Source organism: Triplophysa dalaica, chromosome 22, assembly GCF_015846415.1.
Source record: "Triplophysa dalaica isolate WHDGS20190420 chromosome 22, ASM1584641v1, whole genome shotgun sequence".
NCBI classification, from domain to species: Eukaryota; Metazoa; Chordata; class Actinopteri; order Cypriniformes; family Nemacheilidae; genus Triplophysa; species Triplophysa dalaica.
The window spans coordinates 11173946-11190324 of record NC_079563.1 but is presented as its reverse complement, the minus strand read 5'-3'; the positions used below and the strand labels follow the sequence as shown (position 1 = coordinate 11190324).

Sequence of the window (16379 nt, the reverse complement as noted above, 5' to 3'; positions counted from 1 at the left end):
TCAATCTTGGAATTTTTAATGTGGCACTAAAACGCCCTCGTAATTCTCGTAACGTTTTGACTTTTCTCGTAACGTTTTGACCTTTTCTCGTAACGTTTTGACTTTTCTCGTAACGTTTTGACTTTTCTCGTACGTTTTGACTTTTCTCGTAACGTTTTGACTTTTCTCGTAACGTTTTGACTTTTCTCGTAACGTTTTGACTTCTCTCGACATCTTGGGTTTTTATTTTTAACGTGGCACTAAAAAGCCGTTATTGTATATTAATTGTATTAAATTAAACGTACGTAACGGTTATTGATTCTTTTGCGGAGGTCTACGGGAAGTTATGTTATGCCACATATCGTTTGTTATGCTGAAACCAACACATTAAACATTTTGGTAAGTTAACTTTTAATTGTCTGCTTTGTTTGCTTTTTTTTATCGTACATTAGCTTTATTGCTTTACAGTTTGAAAAATGTGACTAATATACATTTTTTACCAACTGTTTAGTCAACCTCAAGAAAAAAATCTGTTGTTGGAGTAAAACCAAATAGACATTTATAATACTGAATATCCATAACTTGTCTATAATCCCTGTATACCATTTGTCACAATGTTCTAGTTTCTTTTGCATTTCAAGATCCTCACTTTGACTGAGCATCAAATATGGTCTGCAGGGGGCATTGTCGGTCTTTCTAAAAACACACTGTACCACTGGTCTGCATTGTTACATTAATTGCTACATTTTCACCCAATGAGAAAACTATCAATTCAAAAATGCATTATGTATTCATAACTTAAATATAAGATTTTGAGACCAACAACTTCTGGTTTAAGTGAACTTGAATATTACAAGTCAAATAATTTGTTCCAACCACATAATTTTGACCAGGTAACCATGTCAGTCTCTGAGTAACGGTAATTTAAGATACAAAATAAACAATCCCGTAAAATAAGTTATGCAAAAATAATGTAGTAAGGTAATGCCTCAACCTCCTTTTACAACCGACCAAAAATCAAACGCCACACATCTGTCAAAAAACTTAGGTTAGTGGTTGGCTGCTTCAGTTTTGCTATTGTCATGAGACTCATGGTTAGCCGACAGAAAACCAGACCTGTCCCGCATCTCAACGCATGGCACTAAATAACTGGTTCATTTCCACCTTTTAAGTGTAATGACGGCTATAAATAAATGAGATAAAACCCAATCCTGTATGCAAATACTAAGATTATCACTGTCTGAGTGGCAAGGATTTCATGTTATTTTGGCAGCAAATCTTTTCCAAACCAGGATTCCAAAATACTTATCCATTCCTATTTAAATATTGTTTGTGTGCATTATTATTAATGATCAGCACTGAACAAAACAAAACATTTCTGTAGCAGTCTGATTATTGTTGCTTTATATAAAATAAAACCATATTTAGAAATGATGCTTCAATGTCTAAAACCCAGAAATATGAAATGCTCCATTTACCAGACACATTTGAGTCAATAAAATAGCCTATGGTGTGTACTGCATGTAGAAGGCGGATTTATTTAAACCGTCAAACATGTGCTGTACTATAAATATTTCAGTATCTAGACAAACATGAACAGCTTTCAAACATACATAATGCATTCATGTATCATCGTTAAGTATTTTTAAAACCAGAGAAAATAATAAATTCCCAGTCCAATACAGAGCTATAATAATCTCACACAATACTACAATGTGGTCATACAGTCTCCTATTTTAATTATCACACTCATCTTCACTGTCAACATCTTTCTTTTTCTCCTCCTTCGGAGGAACAACAGGTGGAAGATCCAGCCGGGCCCATGACATTGGTTCTGCTTTCTTCAACACAACCTCTATTTTGGAGGCCATCATGTTCACCAAACTTTTGCTGGTGTCGATTACCTTATAAGTGGAAAGAAAATGAGACATTTTGAGAAATGTATTGAAAGCTGAATTGTGTAATGTTGAAATACTTTCTCCTATTCCAGCCAAATATACGGAGACAGATTAAAGCATTTATAGGTTACTTCCCCTTGCAAAAAAAACCCCTAAGCATCAGTACTTTGGAGGAAGGACCATCTGTTTTTGACTGGCCAATGGCATAAGTGTTCACAAAAAAATTAAACAGATAATTCTGTTTGTTGACAAATAAATTACAGACTTAAACTTTAAATTATAAAACTTTAAAAATAAAGTTTTAAAAGTTTTATAGTTGTTTTAAGCAAAATACTCACCCCCCAAAAACTTATCTGCTGTTCGAATTCTTTTTCTCCTTCGAAAATAATGTGGATTTTCAGCTGTAACAAGAAAAAGACGGATATTTAAACACATATTGCAACATTAAAGTGCACATCAATTAGCAAAATTGAACAAAATTGATATAATACAGGCAGCAGCGAACAATACAACTATAAATAAAACCACTATTTTTGTAATTGACTAGTTGGTTGGTTGTTTAAAAGATAAGATATTTAATGGGCCGTTATTGAAAGCCTGTATATTTAATCAGACATTGTCCTCCACCCGCAAATACGTCTGCGTTTCTCAAATGATAAATAGGAAGCACAGCCCTTCAACGGGGGAACTGACAAAGATTTAACAATTAAATTGGCAGTAAAAGCATTTATTGCACAATACAGATTTGATACAGACCAAATAAAACCTTAAAGTATCCACTTTCGAAAAGCCTGGATGGAAAACGATAAGCTTCAAAGTAACCTGAGCTCCTGGGCTCATGCTCCTCACTGTGCGCTAGATAAGAAATAATTTGTGCGTGCAACATTGATCTCATAACATCAAACAGTTCGCTGAACTTTTTTTCTACATACATCAAGAGCCAAAGAATCAGCAACAGGTTCCAGCAAAAGCACAGGCCTTTAGCTTAATTTTACAACACAGCAGGAATAAACCTGTGGATTCTTCATGTGGATGGTAACATTGCTTTAAACAGGCAAAGTCTGACATATAAATAATTGTCGTTATATACTGCTTAATGCATTGATGGATAAAACTGTTTGTTTTAGTTACTTGAGAATTGCGTGTGTTTAAATGCACCACATCAAAATTAAATAAACAATTATTAAACTCACTATTTGATCTTATCAACCAGTCAGATGTGGCACATCTACTCACCAAATTGCTGTTCCCCTCCACCGAGCTCAGCTCCGGAATTGAATTTTTGGCATAAATGGAAATGATGACCTGACTTCCTGTTTGGTGCCAATCAAACCTGCATGGCACAACCTTCTTTCCCTGTACAAACATAGTAAAAAAACATCCCAAGATTAAGAACAAGACTTATTAGACTTTTTCTTTATTGACTTGTGTAGTAATATGAGCCTTTAAGGCAATGTGTATAAAGACCTTGCAGAATGAAGTGTTATGTTTTTATTACTTTAGAATCAGCTATTTCTATCTACATACACCGCAGGTTCCCTTGCATGGAATTTGTCATGCCCTAAACCACAGGTCGGCAACCTTTGTGACCAAAAGAGCCATTTCGGGGCCTCTCCCACCAAATAAAATGTGCCGCAATATATATGTCACCTTTAAACTATGATAACACAGGTTGTTCTTTGCTCAGTGGTAAGAGCTTTGCGTTAATAACGCAAGGTTGTGGCTTCGATCGCACATACCTATGTATGAATGTATAGGATAATGCAATGCAAGTCCCTTTGGATAAAAGCGTTCCAAATGCATAAATGTTGTTATGCACGTAAGGTAGTAGCTACCCAGTTTCACCACTAGGTGGCAATATAGTGCGATCTTTTTGTATTTGGATGTTAGCAATTTAATTATTTTTGTCCCTGGCAAGAAGTGGGAGTGTTGCAGTAGGAGAGTAGCGTTGCGGTTTGCAAGAGCTTCTTTTCGTTAGACTTCAGATTTTTTTCTGTGAACTTTTGTTTTTGCAGTGTTTCATAAACAGCCACAAGAGACCGCCTACTCTCCACATACAGACATCATGCGTTAACACTATGAGAAGCGACAGGATTTAAACTATGCCGGGTAAAGGCCTTAAAGTTTGGTTTAAAAACATACCAAGCAGAATGTTTTCCTCCCCTTTCATTTCTAACACGCATATAGTGTTCGGCGCTGTCTCACATCTGTCAAATCTGTCAGTGCCTATGTAGTTTAACATGCTATAGTAGTTCACATTACTGGTGAGAGAAACAAGCACACTCACTGTATCTTTCTTTTTCCATTGATGCTTTCCACTAGTACAGCCCTCCTGAGACAGAAAAGTGTTGAAGTCTGAAGTTTTCCTCTTACAGCAGCTCCAATATTTCATTCTTTTATGAGGAAATGATAAAAAGAAGCTCTTAATTAACGAGTCCACAGACGTGATTTATCAGAGATTGCCCATGCAACACTTTTCAACAAGTATTGAATTTTGATCGGTAGCTAATTTACCCTTCATGGAAGATGGGTACACCGGCGTGATACAAGCACGTCTCATCATCACTGGCTGGCCCGCCGAACGTCTGCAAAACAACGAGAATCAGATGTGCATAAATGTCAACCAATAGAGTAAACATGGAAATATGGAGGGAAACGGTTGCGTTAACATCAGATAACATCGGATCGGAATCTTTGTCATGAAGACAAAACAAGCACGCAGGTAAAATTATGCAGATTTATTCGTCTTTAATGTAGGCTAAACATTGACAGATGATATTGTGCCAGTGAACAGCTCTTGTTTGATGGCACACGCACAGTATCTCGCACGCGGTCTGTGGTGGCGGGGGAATCCAGATGAGCTTGACAGTCCAAATCCAAAGCGATCGCATACTCGGTTCACAATTGTGTTTGCTAGTTGTGCATGAACAATGCGTGACAATCAAAACAATTAAAAATGAACTAATATTTGTTGTCGCATTTTCCCCAGAATTGATAGACCTGGTAGATACCAGCTAATTCAAAAACAACATTTCTTATTCGCAAATAAGCTGAGTCCTTGTCTGGCCCATCATGCATAACACACACCAACCAACAAAAATATGTGATTGTATAATGTAAAATCAGTTATTTTGAGTGTTACTTGCTTGTTTTCAAGTCCCTGTGTTTTGTTTCCAGCATTAATAATGTGTGTGTCAAAAATACATCCATTTGGGAATAGAGTTTGGATGAGGATTTTCGTTTCAGTGCTTTACAAATGAAAATCCATTTGTTTATGATGGACTAAAGAGACTTAACTCGGCGTACCATAGTTTCTAATCAGAAAGGCACCAGAGAGTACACTACCTTACTGCAGCCTCCATTCTTACAAGACGTCCCTATCTTCACTTCATCACTGTCCTCCTCTAGAATACAAAAAAAAAAGAGAATGATCAGTATATATACAGAGACAAATAGAGAACATCAAATAGGTTGTGGTAGTGTTTCCTTACCTTTTACCTCCTGGGTATTTTCCTCCGTTAATTTGAGCTTTTCCAACGCCTGTTTGAGGGAAGGAGAGATCTTCTGCTGAAGTGTCGAGAAAGGCTCGTCTGGACTACAAAGACAATAACAACAGCTGCTGTGATGTCTTTCAGGGTTTTGGTCAGAAGGACCCATTGTTCTTTACAGGGAAGGTCCCATCGAGTGTTTACCTTGGTCGTTGGATTGACTCCAGAGGTTTTGGTGCTTGGATGATGCATTCATCAAACTTTGGTTTCAGATCGTTTGTGGTCTTGTCTGCAGAGGACTTCACCTCTGGTTTGACAGGCTCTGCGGGCTTCTCTTGATTATGAGGGCCTTTCGTGCAACCCTAAAAGACCATTCGCAAAGGCAGACACACTTTTTTAAATGATGATGTAAGACTTTACTGAAACATGTCAGTGTAATGCTATCATTTGCCCGTTTCCTGAGATACAGACCATTTCGGGAAATGTGACGGAAACGTTTTGATTAGACATTTTTTACATTTGACATGTTTTGACGTGTTCAGTTACATCCTTTGTAATGATTATATAGTAGGTTTTGAGGGTAATGATATCACAAGGATTAATGGCATTTCAGTGGTGATGTGCGATAGCCAAAGAGGAAAAAGTTGGAAAACTATTGTGTTTAGGCGTAGATGATTGGATACATAAACTAGAAACTGTATACTGCTTATGGGTTGTATGTGTGAAAGGGGAAAGACAACATTCATACTGTCCCAATACAAATTATATGTAGTACTCACAGCAATACTGAGGAAATCGGAAAAGTCAGTTGTTCGTCGTTTGCAGCAAGACCATCCCTGAAAGACCGTACAGGACATTTTATGTTTTTAATTCAACAAATAACAGTATATTGGTTCTATTTCACATTATTAAGGAAACAAATCTTCCCACATCTTTATACCTTCAATGCATCATGAAACACTGGCACTCCAGGGTGGTATTGGCATGCATCTGTGAATGAAGAAGTCAATGTCATTTCAAGATAATACAGCAGTAGATTTAGACATCCAAACAACACGCAGCGTATAGTTTGATATAAACAAGCATTTACGATATAATTCCTTTATGTCCACAAGAGGAACTTTAGTTAAATTGCGTGTTACTAGCATCTAAACACCCAAAAGTGACTTAGTGTCATCAAACATGCATAACCGCAAAATTATAGTAGATTCTAACGTTTCGATAACATAAATGTAGCCTCGTGAGATGTGGGTAATATTTTATGATAAATAATAGTGATCACTAAAAGTAAATCATGCCTGTTTTAAATAGTTACCCTGCTGTAGCAAACCGGCTCACGTGTGTTGTCTAAAGTCTTAACTTACCATCGGGATTGTTCTCGGAATCAAAACGTTGTCCACATCCTTTGTTATAACACAACAAAGACATGATATCAGACAAAAATACAACAGTTTTCTCAAACGTGCACAATAGGGTTCGAGAATCGTCTGCACTAGCCGCTCAACGCTACTTCCCGTAGAGAGGTCCCTTCCGGAATCTTTCGTTCATTTCCGTGCGTTGTCGTGCGCCGCCTCGGCTCTCGTCGTGTCTTTTCGCACAGTCTCGGGCAGTCCTCGGGAATAGTCGGAGTGGTCGGATCACAGAGATGTGGGTTGTACCACATAACGCAATGCAAGCTTTTAACAGAAAATGCTTGAAACCTTGTTCGAGACTAATGCAACCCGTCACACAGTTATATATTTTATAAGATAAACCACCTTAGTGTTACAATTGATGCATAATTCAGCTTTAAAATAAAGATGAGCACATGTTGAACAATATTAGGAATTTCATCAGTGTTTGTTATTGTATATGTACTCCAAAATATCTCTTGAATTTTATTCTTCAACGGGTTATGGATCGTCAGAGCCTGCTGTTGGTTTGGGACAGCGATAACCGCTCTAGTGGCGGTTTCGTTTGCGCATTCACGGGATCATGTTCGCTCGTGTGCGCGCTGTAGGCGGTACGAGCTGCATTGATTACAGTCATCTGTGAGTGGCAGCGCAGTCGTTTCCAAAGTGAAGGATGTAGTTTCACAGTGCGGGTTCATAGATCTACACAGAGCAGAAATTTCTTTCTCTCTAAGCCAGAGGTAAGAGCTCATTCATTCCCATTTGTTTGATGTATAATCGGACAACGAGTGGTTGTTGGTACCCGTTACATCTTTAACTCAACTGTATCATTCATGGCTGCATTGAAAGTTTGATTTGATTCCGATCGCATCATTGATCGAGACTCATGCACATGTATATCATTTAAAGAGTAGTTTTTAACATTGTCAAAGTATTTCATTTAAACAAGCTAAGCATAAATTACTTGTGAACGGTAGAAGTCCCATTTGTGCTTGTTGCTGACTTTTAAGACTTTAAATATTTGTAACAGGTGACGCAAATCAAATGTGTATTGCAATATTAACTAACGTTAAATCTTTGGATATTAACCCGTATTTGTGCTCCTCAAGCTGTTTAAGTCTGGCAGTGAAATAATTATCATCTCAGTGTTTTGCGAAAGGGCATTACTGAGCACACTGGGCACAGGGTCAGGTATTTATTTATTTTTGACAATTTAATCCAAACCAAGGGCTTCTGGGTAAATAAATGCCTTCACATTTATTTGAGAAATAGATCTCTGTAAGATGAATGCCCTCCGATGCATTGGTTTACTGCATATTTCTCTCATTTGCAGACTGACTGGATGATGGCATGGCTATAAACAACTGCCCTGAGGGCAGCATGAGGATCCGTCTGACCAGTTTCTCCTTATTGCTCCTCCACTTGCTTCCTTGTTGGGGGCAACCCCAAGAGGCAGTGCCTGGGTCGTCCGTCTTTCAATTTACCAGCTCCATCTATAATGCCTCCATTTATGAGAACGCTGCAGCTCGGACGTACATTAGGAGCGAGGTTAAAATGGGCATCACTTTGTCCAAGTTGAATTTCTGGGATATAAAGTATTCCATTGAATTTGGAGATGATGAGGGGCTGTTTCAGGCTGAGGAATTCACTCTGGGAGATTTTTGCTTTCTCCGCATGCGAACTAATGGGGACAGCGGAGCCATCCTGAACCGGGAAGTGCTGGATAATTATACATTATCAGTGAAGGCTGTTGGTAAAGATGGGCTGGAGGCTTATGTGACGGTCAATGTGCAAATTATGGATATGAATGACCTCCGACCTCTTTTCTCTCCCACTTCTTATAATATTGATGTTCCAGAAAGTACTCCGTTGGGAACAAACGTTGTTGAGGTTACCGCCACCGATGCGGACATCGGATCCAATGGCGAGTTTTACTATTTCTTCAGAGAAGATGTGGAGGAATTTACAGTCCACCCAACCAGCGGGGTGGTATCTGTTATAGCCAGACCCAATGCAGACAAGCAAAGCAGATATGACATTGAGGTTTTAGCAGTTGATCGTCAAATTCAAGTTTATGGAAACACAGGCTTAAGTAGTACAGCCAAACTCGTTATCAACATTGTGCGTATAAATGCATATGCACCAACGCTGACTGCGGTCGCCCTTTTTCCTTCATTATCCGACAAAGAGCCAATTTACGCCATTGTCACCGTCAAGGATCTAGATGAGGGAGCTAATGGAGAGATTGACTGGGTTGCCATTATTGCAGGTGACCCACAGGAGCAGTTCGTCCTTGACAGAGCTCTGCATAGAAATGAGTACAAGCTAAAGATGTCTGATCCGGTCAACTGGGATACATTTCCATATGGCTGTGATCTTACATTTCAAGCAAAAGACAGAGGAACACCACCTAGGCTCTCCAACTCTGAGACAGTGCAGCTCTTGGTGAAAAAGCCAAAGCTTGTGCAAATAAGCTTCGAAAAAGAGATTTACACGACCACACTTAATGAAGTCGCACCACCAGGGACTATTATCGAGACTGTGAGGATCTCTCCAAATCCACCTGTTGTCAGCTACAGCCTAGCCCTGACTTTAGATTCTGTTTATTTTAATATCAATACACTAACTGGCGTCATTTCAACAACACAACAGTTTACCACATTGAGACAAGAGCTGTTCGAATTAGAGGTGCTGGAGACTGTTAGCGGCATGACAGCGAAGGTGCATATCACCATAGAGGATGCAAATGACAATGCGCCTGTGTTTACCAGCTCATCATTCGAAGTGTTTGTCAATGAGAGCGTTCCCACCGGCACTGTCATTCTCGCTGTATCTGCCGAGGATGAAGATAAAGGTGACAACGGATGCATAACGTACAGCATAGCCAGCCTTCAGTCACTCCCGTTTACCATCGAACAAAACACAGGAGAGCTTAGGATATCCCAAGAACTTGATTTTGAAACTTCTTTGGATACGTACACATTTGCCATCCGGGCCTCCGACTGGGGTTCCCCTTACAGGCGAGAAAGCGAAGTCAATGTCACGGTGCAAGTGTTGAACATCAACGACAACCACCCACTTTTCGAGCGCGTTTCATGTAAAGGTACGATTGGACGAGATTTTCCCGCGGGCCAGACTATTATTACTATGTCTGCGATTGATATAGATGAGCTTGGTATGGTTAAATATAGCATTCAGTCTGGAAACGAACTAGATGTCTTTAATCTCCACCCCGACTCGGGGATGTTGACTTTGAGAAGACCCCTCTCTGGGATGAGCGTAAAGAACGAACATAACTTGAAAATCGTCGCGTCAGATGGCGAGCTGCTCTCTGAACCAGCCTTTGTAAATATATCATTAGTGAGAGGTAGAATGCCATCGAGGAGCTTCAGTTGTCAAGACACTAAAGTCGCGCAGAGGTTAGCTGAGAAACTTCTGAAAAAAGCCAACGTTATTAGTAAATCCAAAGTGAAGGAGGACTACACGGACCTGTTCTCTGTCAACAGACAGACGCCTCAGTTTAAATCCTTTCCGTCGGATATCACGGTTCTTGAAGACACGCCCGTTGGAGCCAGCATGCTTCAGGTGAACGCAAATGATGGGGACACAGGCTTTAATGGTCGTGTCCTACATGCAATATCAGATGGGAATATTGACAGCTGTTTCAATATTGACATGGAAAGCGGATTAATTTACATCTACCAGCCGTTGGACCGCGAGAAAACAGACCGGTACCTCCTCAACATTACGGTGTACGACCAAGGCCTTGTACAGAAATCTAGCTGGAGGTTGTTGACTGTTAACGTAGAGGATGCAAATGATAACAGCCCAACATTTTCCCAGGAGAGCTACACGGCTGTCGTACTGGAGAACGCAGACATTGGCACTGAAGTGATCCGGGTCACAGCCTCAGATAATGATATTGGTCAAAATGGTGAAGTCTCATACAGCTTGTTAACAAGCACTCCCCAATTTGCCATTAACAGCGAAAATGGCCTTGTTTATGTTTCTGGCCAATTGGACAGAGAGTCCGTCTCAGATTTTGCTCTCAAAATTGAGGCAAGAGATAAAGGGGCAAGTGGGAATCAACTGTTTTCAGAGACAACGCTAAGAGTCTACTTGGAAGATGTAAATGACTGTGCCCCTTTGTTTATTCCCAGGTCATACAGTTGTCGTGTGTTTGAGGACCTTCCTGTAGGCACTGTCATAGCCTGGCTGCAAACACAAGATAATGATATCGGATCTGGGGGATGGGCGAGATACTCGCTTTCCAATGACTTCAATGGAACATTCAAGGTCCACGCAGAAAGCGGAACCATCAAGTTGGCTAAAGACTTAGATTATGAGAAGCAACAGTTCTACAATGTCTCTGTGGTGGCAGAAGATCTTGGTTTTCCAGTTAAGCTTGGCTCTGAATCCTATCTAGAAGTGGAAGTTATCGACGTTAATGAGAACCTCAATGAGCCATACTTTACAGAATTCGCTCTGAGGGGCTCGGTCAAGGAAAACTCCCGCCATGGAATGAGTGTACTCCAAGTGACTGCTAAAGATGATGACAAAGGGAGAGATGGAGTCATCAGATACTCACTTAAAGCTGGAAGCGGGCTAGGAAGATTCTCCATTGATGAAGAAACAGGTAAAGTTTATGTAATTGTCTAAGAGCGGTTTAGGGCTATGCGATATGACAATTTTAAAGTGAACTAAGTACGCTTTCAAATTCTTTACTGGGATAGTTCAACCAAAAATTTAAATTCGGTCATCGTTTACTCCGCCTCAAATTGTTCAAAGTTTGTATGAATTTTGGTGTTCTGATTGTCACAAAGATGTTTGTAACCAAACGGGCCTGGGGCACAATTGATGACTTAAAAAAAATACACTATGGTAGTCAATGGTGCCCCAAAACCGTTAAATTTCCCACATTCTTTAAAATATCTTCTTTTGTGTTATACATTAAAAATAAATGTATACAGATTTTATGGGGGAATAAATGATGACAGAATTACAATTTTTGGGTGGATTATCCCTTTAAATTTAAAAAATCAAGCACGGTATGACAGTTTGTCAAAAACATACAAGGTTCACATAAATACATTTGTTATGTGTTTAACAATTTGTCACATTTACTTGTCTATTGGTATATTGGAACTGTGCAGGTCTTAGAGTTGCAGTACCCAATTCAATTGCTGTTGTCTGTGTTATTTTTAGACTGTAAATCACACAAACTCTCAAACAGAGAATGTTAGCCACGTGTCACCTAGCAATATTTCATCCAAAAAATTGTCACTTTGACTTTGGCTGAATTTTCCTTTAATAGGGTACTGTCACTTTAAGGCAAGCACGGATCGAATATACTGATACACAATTCAATTTGAACAATTGGATAAGACATAAGCCAAAATATTTATGTTTACCGTGTATGGTTTTAACAATTTAAGTTTAAAGGGGATGTTCAACAGTGTTTCATGGTCTTCTTAGGCTTGACATGGTCAACTTGTCAAAAAAGGAGTTGCACGTATGACGTAGTATTTCTATTTCCAAGAGTTCTTATAGGTTTCGCAAAGTTTTTTTTTTAACATAAAAATCTGTTTCGTAACAATGTTTCTAAGTACCTTACTGGGCAATTCTCCCGTAGAAGCACGCCCACGGCAAGACGCAGAAATAGCCCGCCCTGCAACAAGCGATAGAAGACCCCAGCTTTTCTCTTTCTTTTGAAAAACAACCAGTCTCAAGTTGATGCCCACACAGTAAAAGAAATAACTTTGAAATTGATGTGAATTTACGCCCTAACATTTTTACTGCAGTGTGCTGATTGAAAGCGTTAAAAGGTCACCGTGACATGGGGGTGGGGATGAATTTGGGATGAATTTGTGCTCTGGGTCCACAATTGCCTCTGAATGTGCCACCACCAGAGCAGACCACTGACCTAGAAAAGCAAGACTTAACCTCTGATGTCTGAAGCGGTTTTCTTCTCAGTCATTCTGTTATTTTCACACTCTGTTTTGAAATTTTTGAGATCTGATCTTTGGGCACAGCGAACAGGAAAGCATAGAAACGCTTAGTTACACGACTTGTTGCCATGTGCCAACTTTACGATTAGTCACAGCTAATGACTATTGATTAGAGAACTACAACAGGCAGTGAGATGTAACTGTGCTTTTTCATTCACATGTCAGCTAATTAGACCGAGTCTATTCATGGAAGTCCTGTAAAATAAGCGAGTAGAGATTTTCTTTAGAGAATTGAATGTACGACCAGCAGCAATAGACAAGTTCTAGGATAACAGAGAAATGAAAACTAGAGTTGTCTTTCATCTTCAAAGTAATATCTCTGGGACAGTTAAGGACAGTGGCTTTATACGCCCACAATGTATTCATCTACCAACATCCATTTAGCTGCCAAGTCGAGTCCTTGTCATTGTAACTGGACTTTTGAGATGATTGAAATATGGGCTGTTCATGTATTATTCTCATCCAAGCAGAAATCAAAGGCCCTTGATCCGAGGCTTCAGATGAGACGTGTTGGGTTGAAATTCTGTGTATGCTGAGTAATTTCAGAATATCGGAAGTCGGTTTGCTCACATGCAAGAATGAACTAAAAAAGCTGGTGGGATTTATGAAGGTCTTATCGGCAGAGCGCTTTGCTGCTTCGAGCAGGCATTGGTATTCCTGCCCACACTTTGGGAAATAAATCAGAGAGCACTCTCACTCAGACGCCTGTCGAGAAACAAGTTCAGCTCTAATTTGCCTCTGAGATTTGGCCTCTTTTTCTCCAGAGTCAGGTTAAGTCCTTTATGTCAGCGCCTCTCAGACACCTGGGCGAAACGGTATTCGTGTAATGCACCCTCACGCGCTGAAACAGATCGATGTGTTTCTTAGAGCTCTTTGAAAGATAACATATTTTTGGAGGATAGGGAAGTAGAGGATCTATCATCTACAGACTTCTTGAACTTTAAATTGTAATTCAGGGAAAATATCAAAAGGTTTTCTTTGTGACACCTGCTCGGAATACAAAGGAATGTTCTCTCTCGCCGTAACACAGATGTAGATTCACTGCAGAATGAAAGGGACGGAGGGAAAGATTTATGTTGTGGTTGAAATGCCTTTTCAGCATATTTTGGCCTAAAGCTTGTGAACTCATCCTGGTAATTCAAGAAGCTTGGCATGAAAAGAACTGCCCTTCATAGTCTGGGTAGACATGAAGGATGATGTTTTTTTTTAACGTTGCTTGCTTATGTTCTAAATTCAGCTATGCATATTTAAGTGTTTATCTTAAAATCTCAACTATATTCTTTTAGGGGATGTGAAATTATGAATATATTATGAATATTATGAAATAGCATAAAATATGAATGCTATGAAATTACATGATAGCTTCTGTTTGTATTTGCAGCAAAACAACCACAAACGTGCAATGAAACTTGCATTTGAAATAGATAGCAACTTGTGTTTTTTTTCCAGAGGATAATTGTGAACTGCTTACGTCAAAACACATAATCCTCATTTTAAGTTTATTGCAGTCGAAGGACACAACACCAATTTTCTGCTTTCTAGCGTCATAAGTAGTCCTGGATGTTTTAGCACACCTGTTGGTTGACATTCATAAATAATGCTGAACAACAATTGCTTGTAAAGATCAAAGTGGCAAATGCATTTCCCGTTCTGAATTCAATGACACGATCAATGGTTTAAGATTCACAATTAAGTGAAAGCAAATGCGGCGTGTCAAAAAGCCTCAGTCATTTGCATTGCTTTAGTCTTTTTTGCCTCATTAAATTAGTTTTTCATGTTCAAATGCTCGACAAAACCAGGCACTTAGTGCAAATCTGAGTTTAATTAGAGCGGGGACAGGCCTCGTGTTTTGTCGAATTTCTCAGCATCCGAACCTGTGGGATTCCAAGTTTATCCCTTCATCAAAACAACCTCAGCATCAAAGCCGAATCCCTAGAATCAAAACTTAATCTAGTCTGCAGAGTCCCGCTGTAGACGGCGTTGAAGTCGCATGCCATTTTTTATGTATCTGTCATTCTTTTGATGCTCACGCTAACACTTGACTGATCATTGTGAGATGAACATATAGAAGTGACTGAATACCTCTCAGCATGAGCAGTAATAACTTGCGTGACCTAATAATTTATAGCAGTTTGACTTGGAGGTTGTTGAGTACGATGCAAGAGTGTAATGTGACATGACTTAAACTGGGACACAAATGAACAGCGCAGGTTATATACATGAAGGCCTGATTCTCAAGTTTTATGCTTACTAAAAATCCAATTGCATACCTTTTTTACGTCTTCAAATGTTGATTATGCCAGCTTGGCAAGTCAAGTTTGCTGTGCTCCCTGAGTTACAAGACGCCTGTAATAAAATTACATTTGGCTGATATTCAGGATGAATTACACCTCTGTTTCCTCCTCCTGCAGTATATAAAATCTAGCGTGCTGAAAAGCAAGAGAAAACTCATTATTGAACTTTCTTTTCATCCATCAACTGCACTCAACCTAAAACTTTTCATTTGAGCACTTGAACCACATAAGCTATTAATTCAATAATTCTCAGCTTCATCTGTATCGTGTTTTTATTGCCCTTTTTGTCATCTACTTTGTTCATTGAGGTGTTAAATAAGAGAGGAACTGATTTTGTATATTGTCTTTCGAGGGGTTATTGTGAATATACCTGATTTTTTTCTTGCAACCTTGACATTGCGCAACAAAGTGCAACCTGTCACACTTTGTTTAGATCGACGTGCACCGCTTTGGTCAGCTTCAGATGTCCCCGTTCAGTTTTTACCCATCCTTTGTGTCTTCGTCCCAGCAGCTGTCTTACTTCCTACTTCTTTGTGCTTGTAAGGTTTTGTAACAATCTAAATCCTGCGTGCAGCATTTTTCTGCTTCTGGTGGCCGTGGAGTCCCTTGGCTGAATATGTTCACGGCCGAGCGCTTTTGCTCTGCGCCAAGCTCGACTGATCAACTCGCCACATCGCTGATGCAATTGGTCAATCTGTCGTTGACTCCACTTTCCATACACTTTCCATGTGCCGTGATTCAGCATCGAAGCGCTCTTAATCACAGAAAGGCGGAGGCAGCATTTTGGTCAGGAATGATTAGATGTGTCTTGCTGAAGACCTGAAGGTCATACATTTTTTTGAGCGGAGCTGTTGTCGCCGTGCCCTGCGGCGAGACGCCCGGTCCATCTAAAGTTAGTTGGATGTCTAAGATGTCAAGTTGGATTGGGCAGCAACAGCCAGAAATGTGTCTGCTCAGCAAACATGTCGCCTGTAAAGTGTCACTACAAAACACCTAAAGTGTAAACGGGTCAATGATGGTACATCGCTTTTTTCGGTCTGGATAAATTTTACATAAATCTTGTGTAAAAATATACAAAAATGCTGTTGGCACAGACAGAGGTTTGGATGAAGGTTTTGCCTGATGAGAACGTTTTCATATTCGGTCATGAAATGCTGATTTCATGGAGTCTTGAAATATAAATGCACCGCAAGTGAACTGAGTTAGTCGGTGAGGTCCGTGTTCATTAGAAACACAAAAACGCATTAAGTTTGACATTTGCACTAGTAGAGATATTTCTAGGTGTCAGACAAATGTATTCCCATCTCACACTCTTGGATGG

General features: G+C 39.6%; 2 protein-coding genes across 2 annotated transcripts in view; one reads left to right on the top strand and one right to left on the bottom strand.

Annotated features, from left to right (window-relative positions):
• Window positions 1-1494: 1494 nt before the first annotated feature.
• chordc1b (cysteine and histidine-rich domain (CHORD) containing 1b) lies at window positions 1495-6891 on the bottom strand. Its single transcript, XM_056736605.1, has 11 exons — window positions 6730-6891; window positions 6306-6355; window positions 6145-6201; window positions 5570-5727; window positions 5369-5472; window positions 5223-5281; window positions 4392-4462; window positions 4165-4270; window positions 3114-3233; window positions 2216-2278; window positions 1495-1883 (listed from the first exon to the last, which is right to left on the bottom strand). The coding sequence occupies exons 1-11, from the start codon at window positions 6791-6793 to the stop codon at window positions 1716-1718; spliced, it is 1020 nt and encodes a 339-aa protein (XP_056592583.1). The 5' UTR covers window positions 6794-6891; the 3' UTR covers window positions 1495-1715.
• A 1215-nt stretch (window positions 6892-8106) lies between these two features.
• Window positions 8107-16379, top strand: part of LOC130412130 (protocadherin Fat 3) — a 48335-nt gene continuing 40062 nt past the window's right edge. Inside the window, exon 1 of the mRNA XM_056737277.1 lies at window positions 8107-11392. Within this exon, the coding sequence (XP_056593255.1) occupies window positions 8107-11392 (3286 nt within the window). The remainder of the gene's footprint in view (window positions 11393-16379) is intronic.

Coding starts and splice junctions, on each gene's coding strand:
- chordc1b (XM_056736605.1), bottom strand. CDS start 6,793: ATGTCTTTGTTGTGTTATAACAAAGGATGTGGACAACGTTTTGATTCC. Junction 4,463..5,222: donor AGAATGGAGGCTGCAGTAAG/GTAGTGTACTCT, acceptor GTTGTTTTGCAG/ACGTTCGGCGGGCCAGCCAG. Junction 2,279..3,113: donor TGGAGGGGAACAGCAATTTG/GTGAGTAGATGT, acceptor TTCTTGTTACAG/CTGAAAATCCACATTATTTT.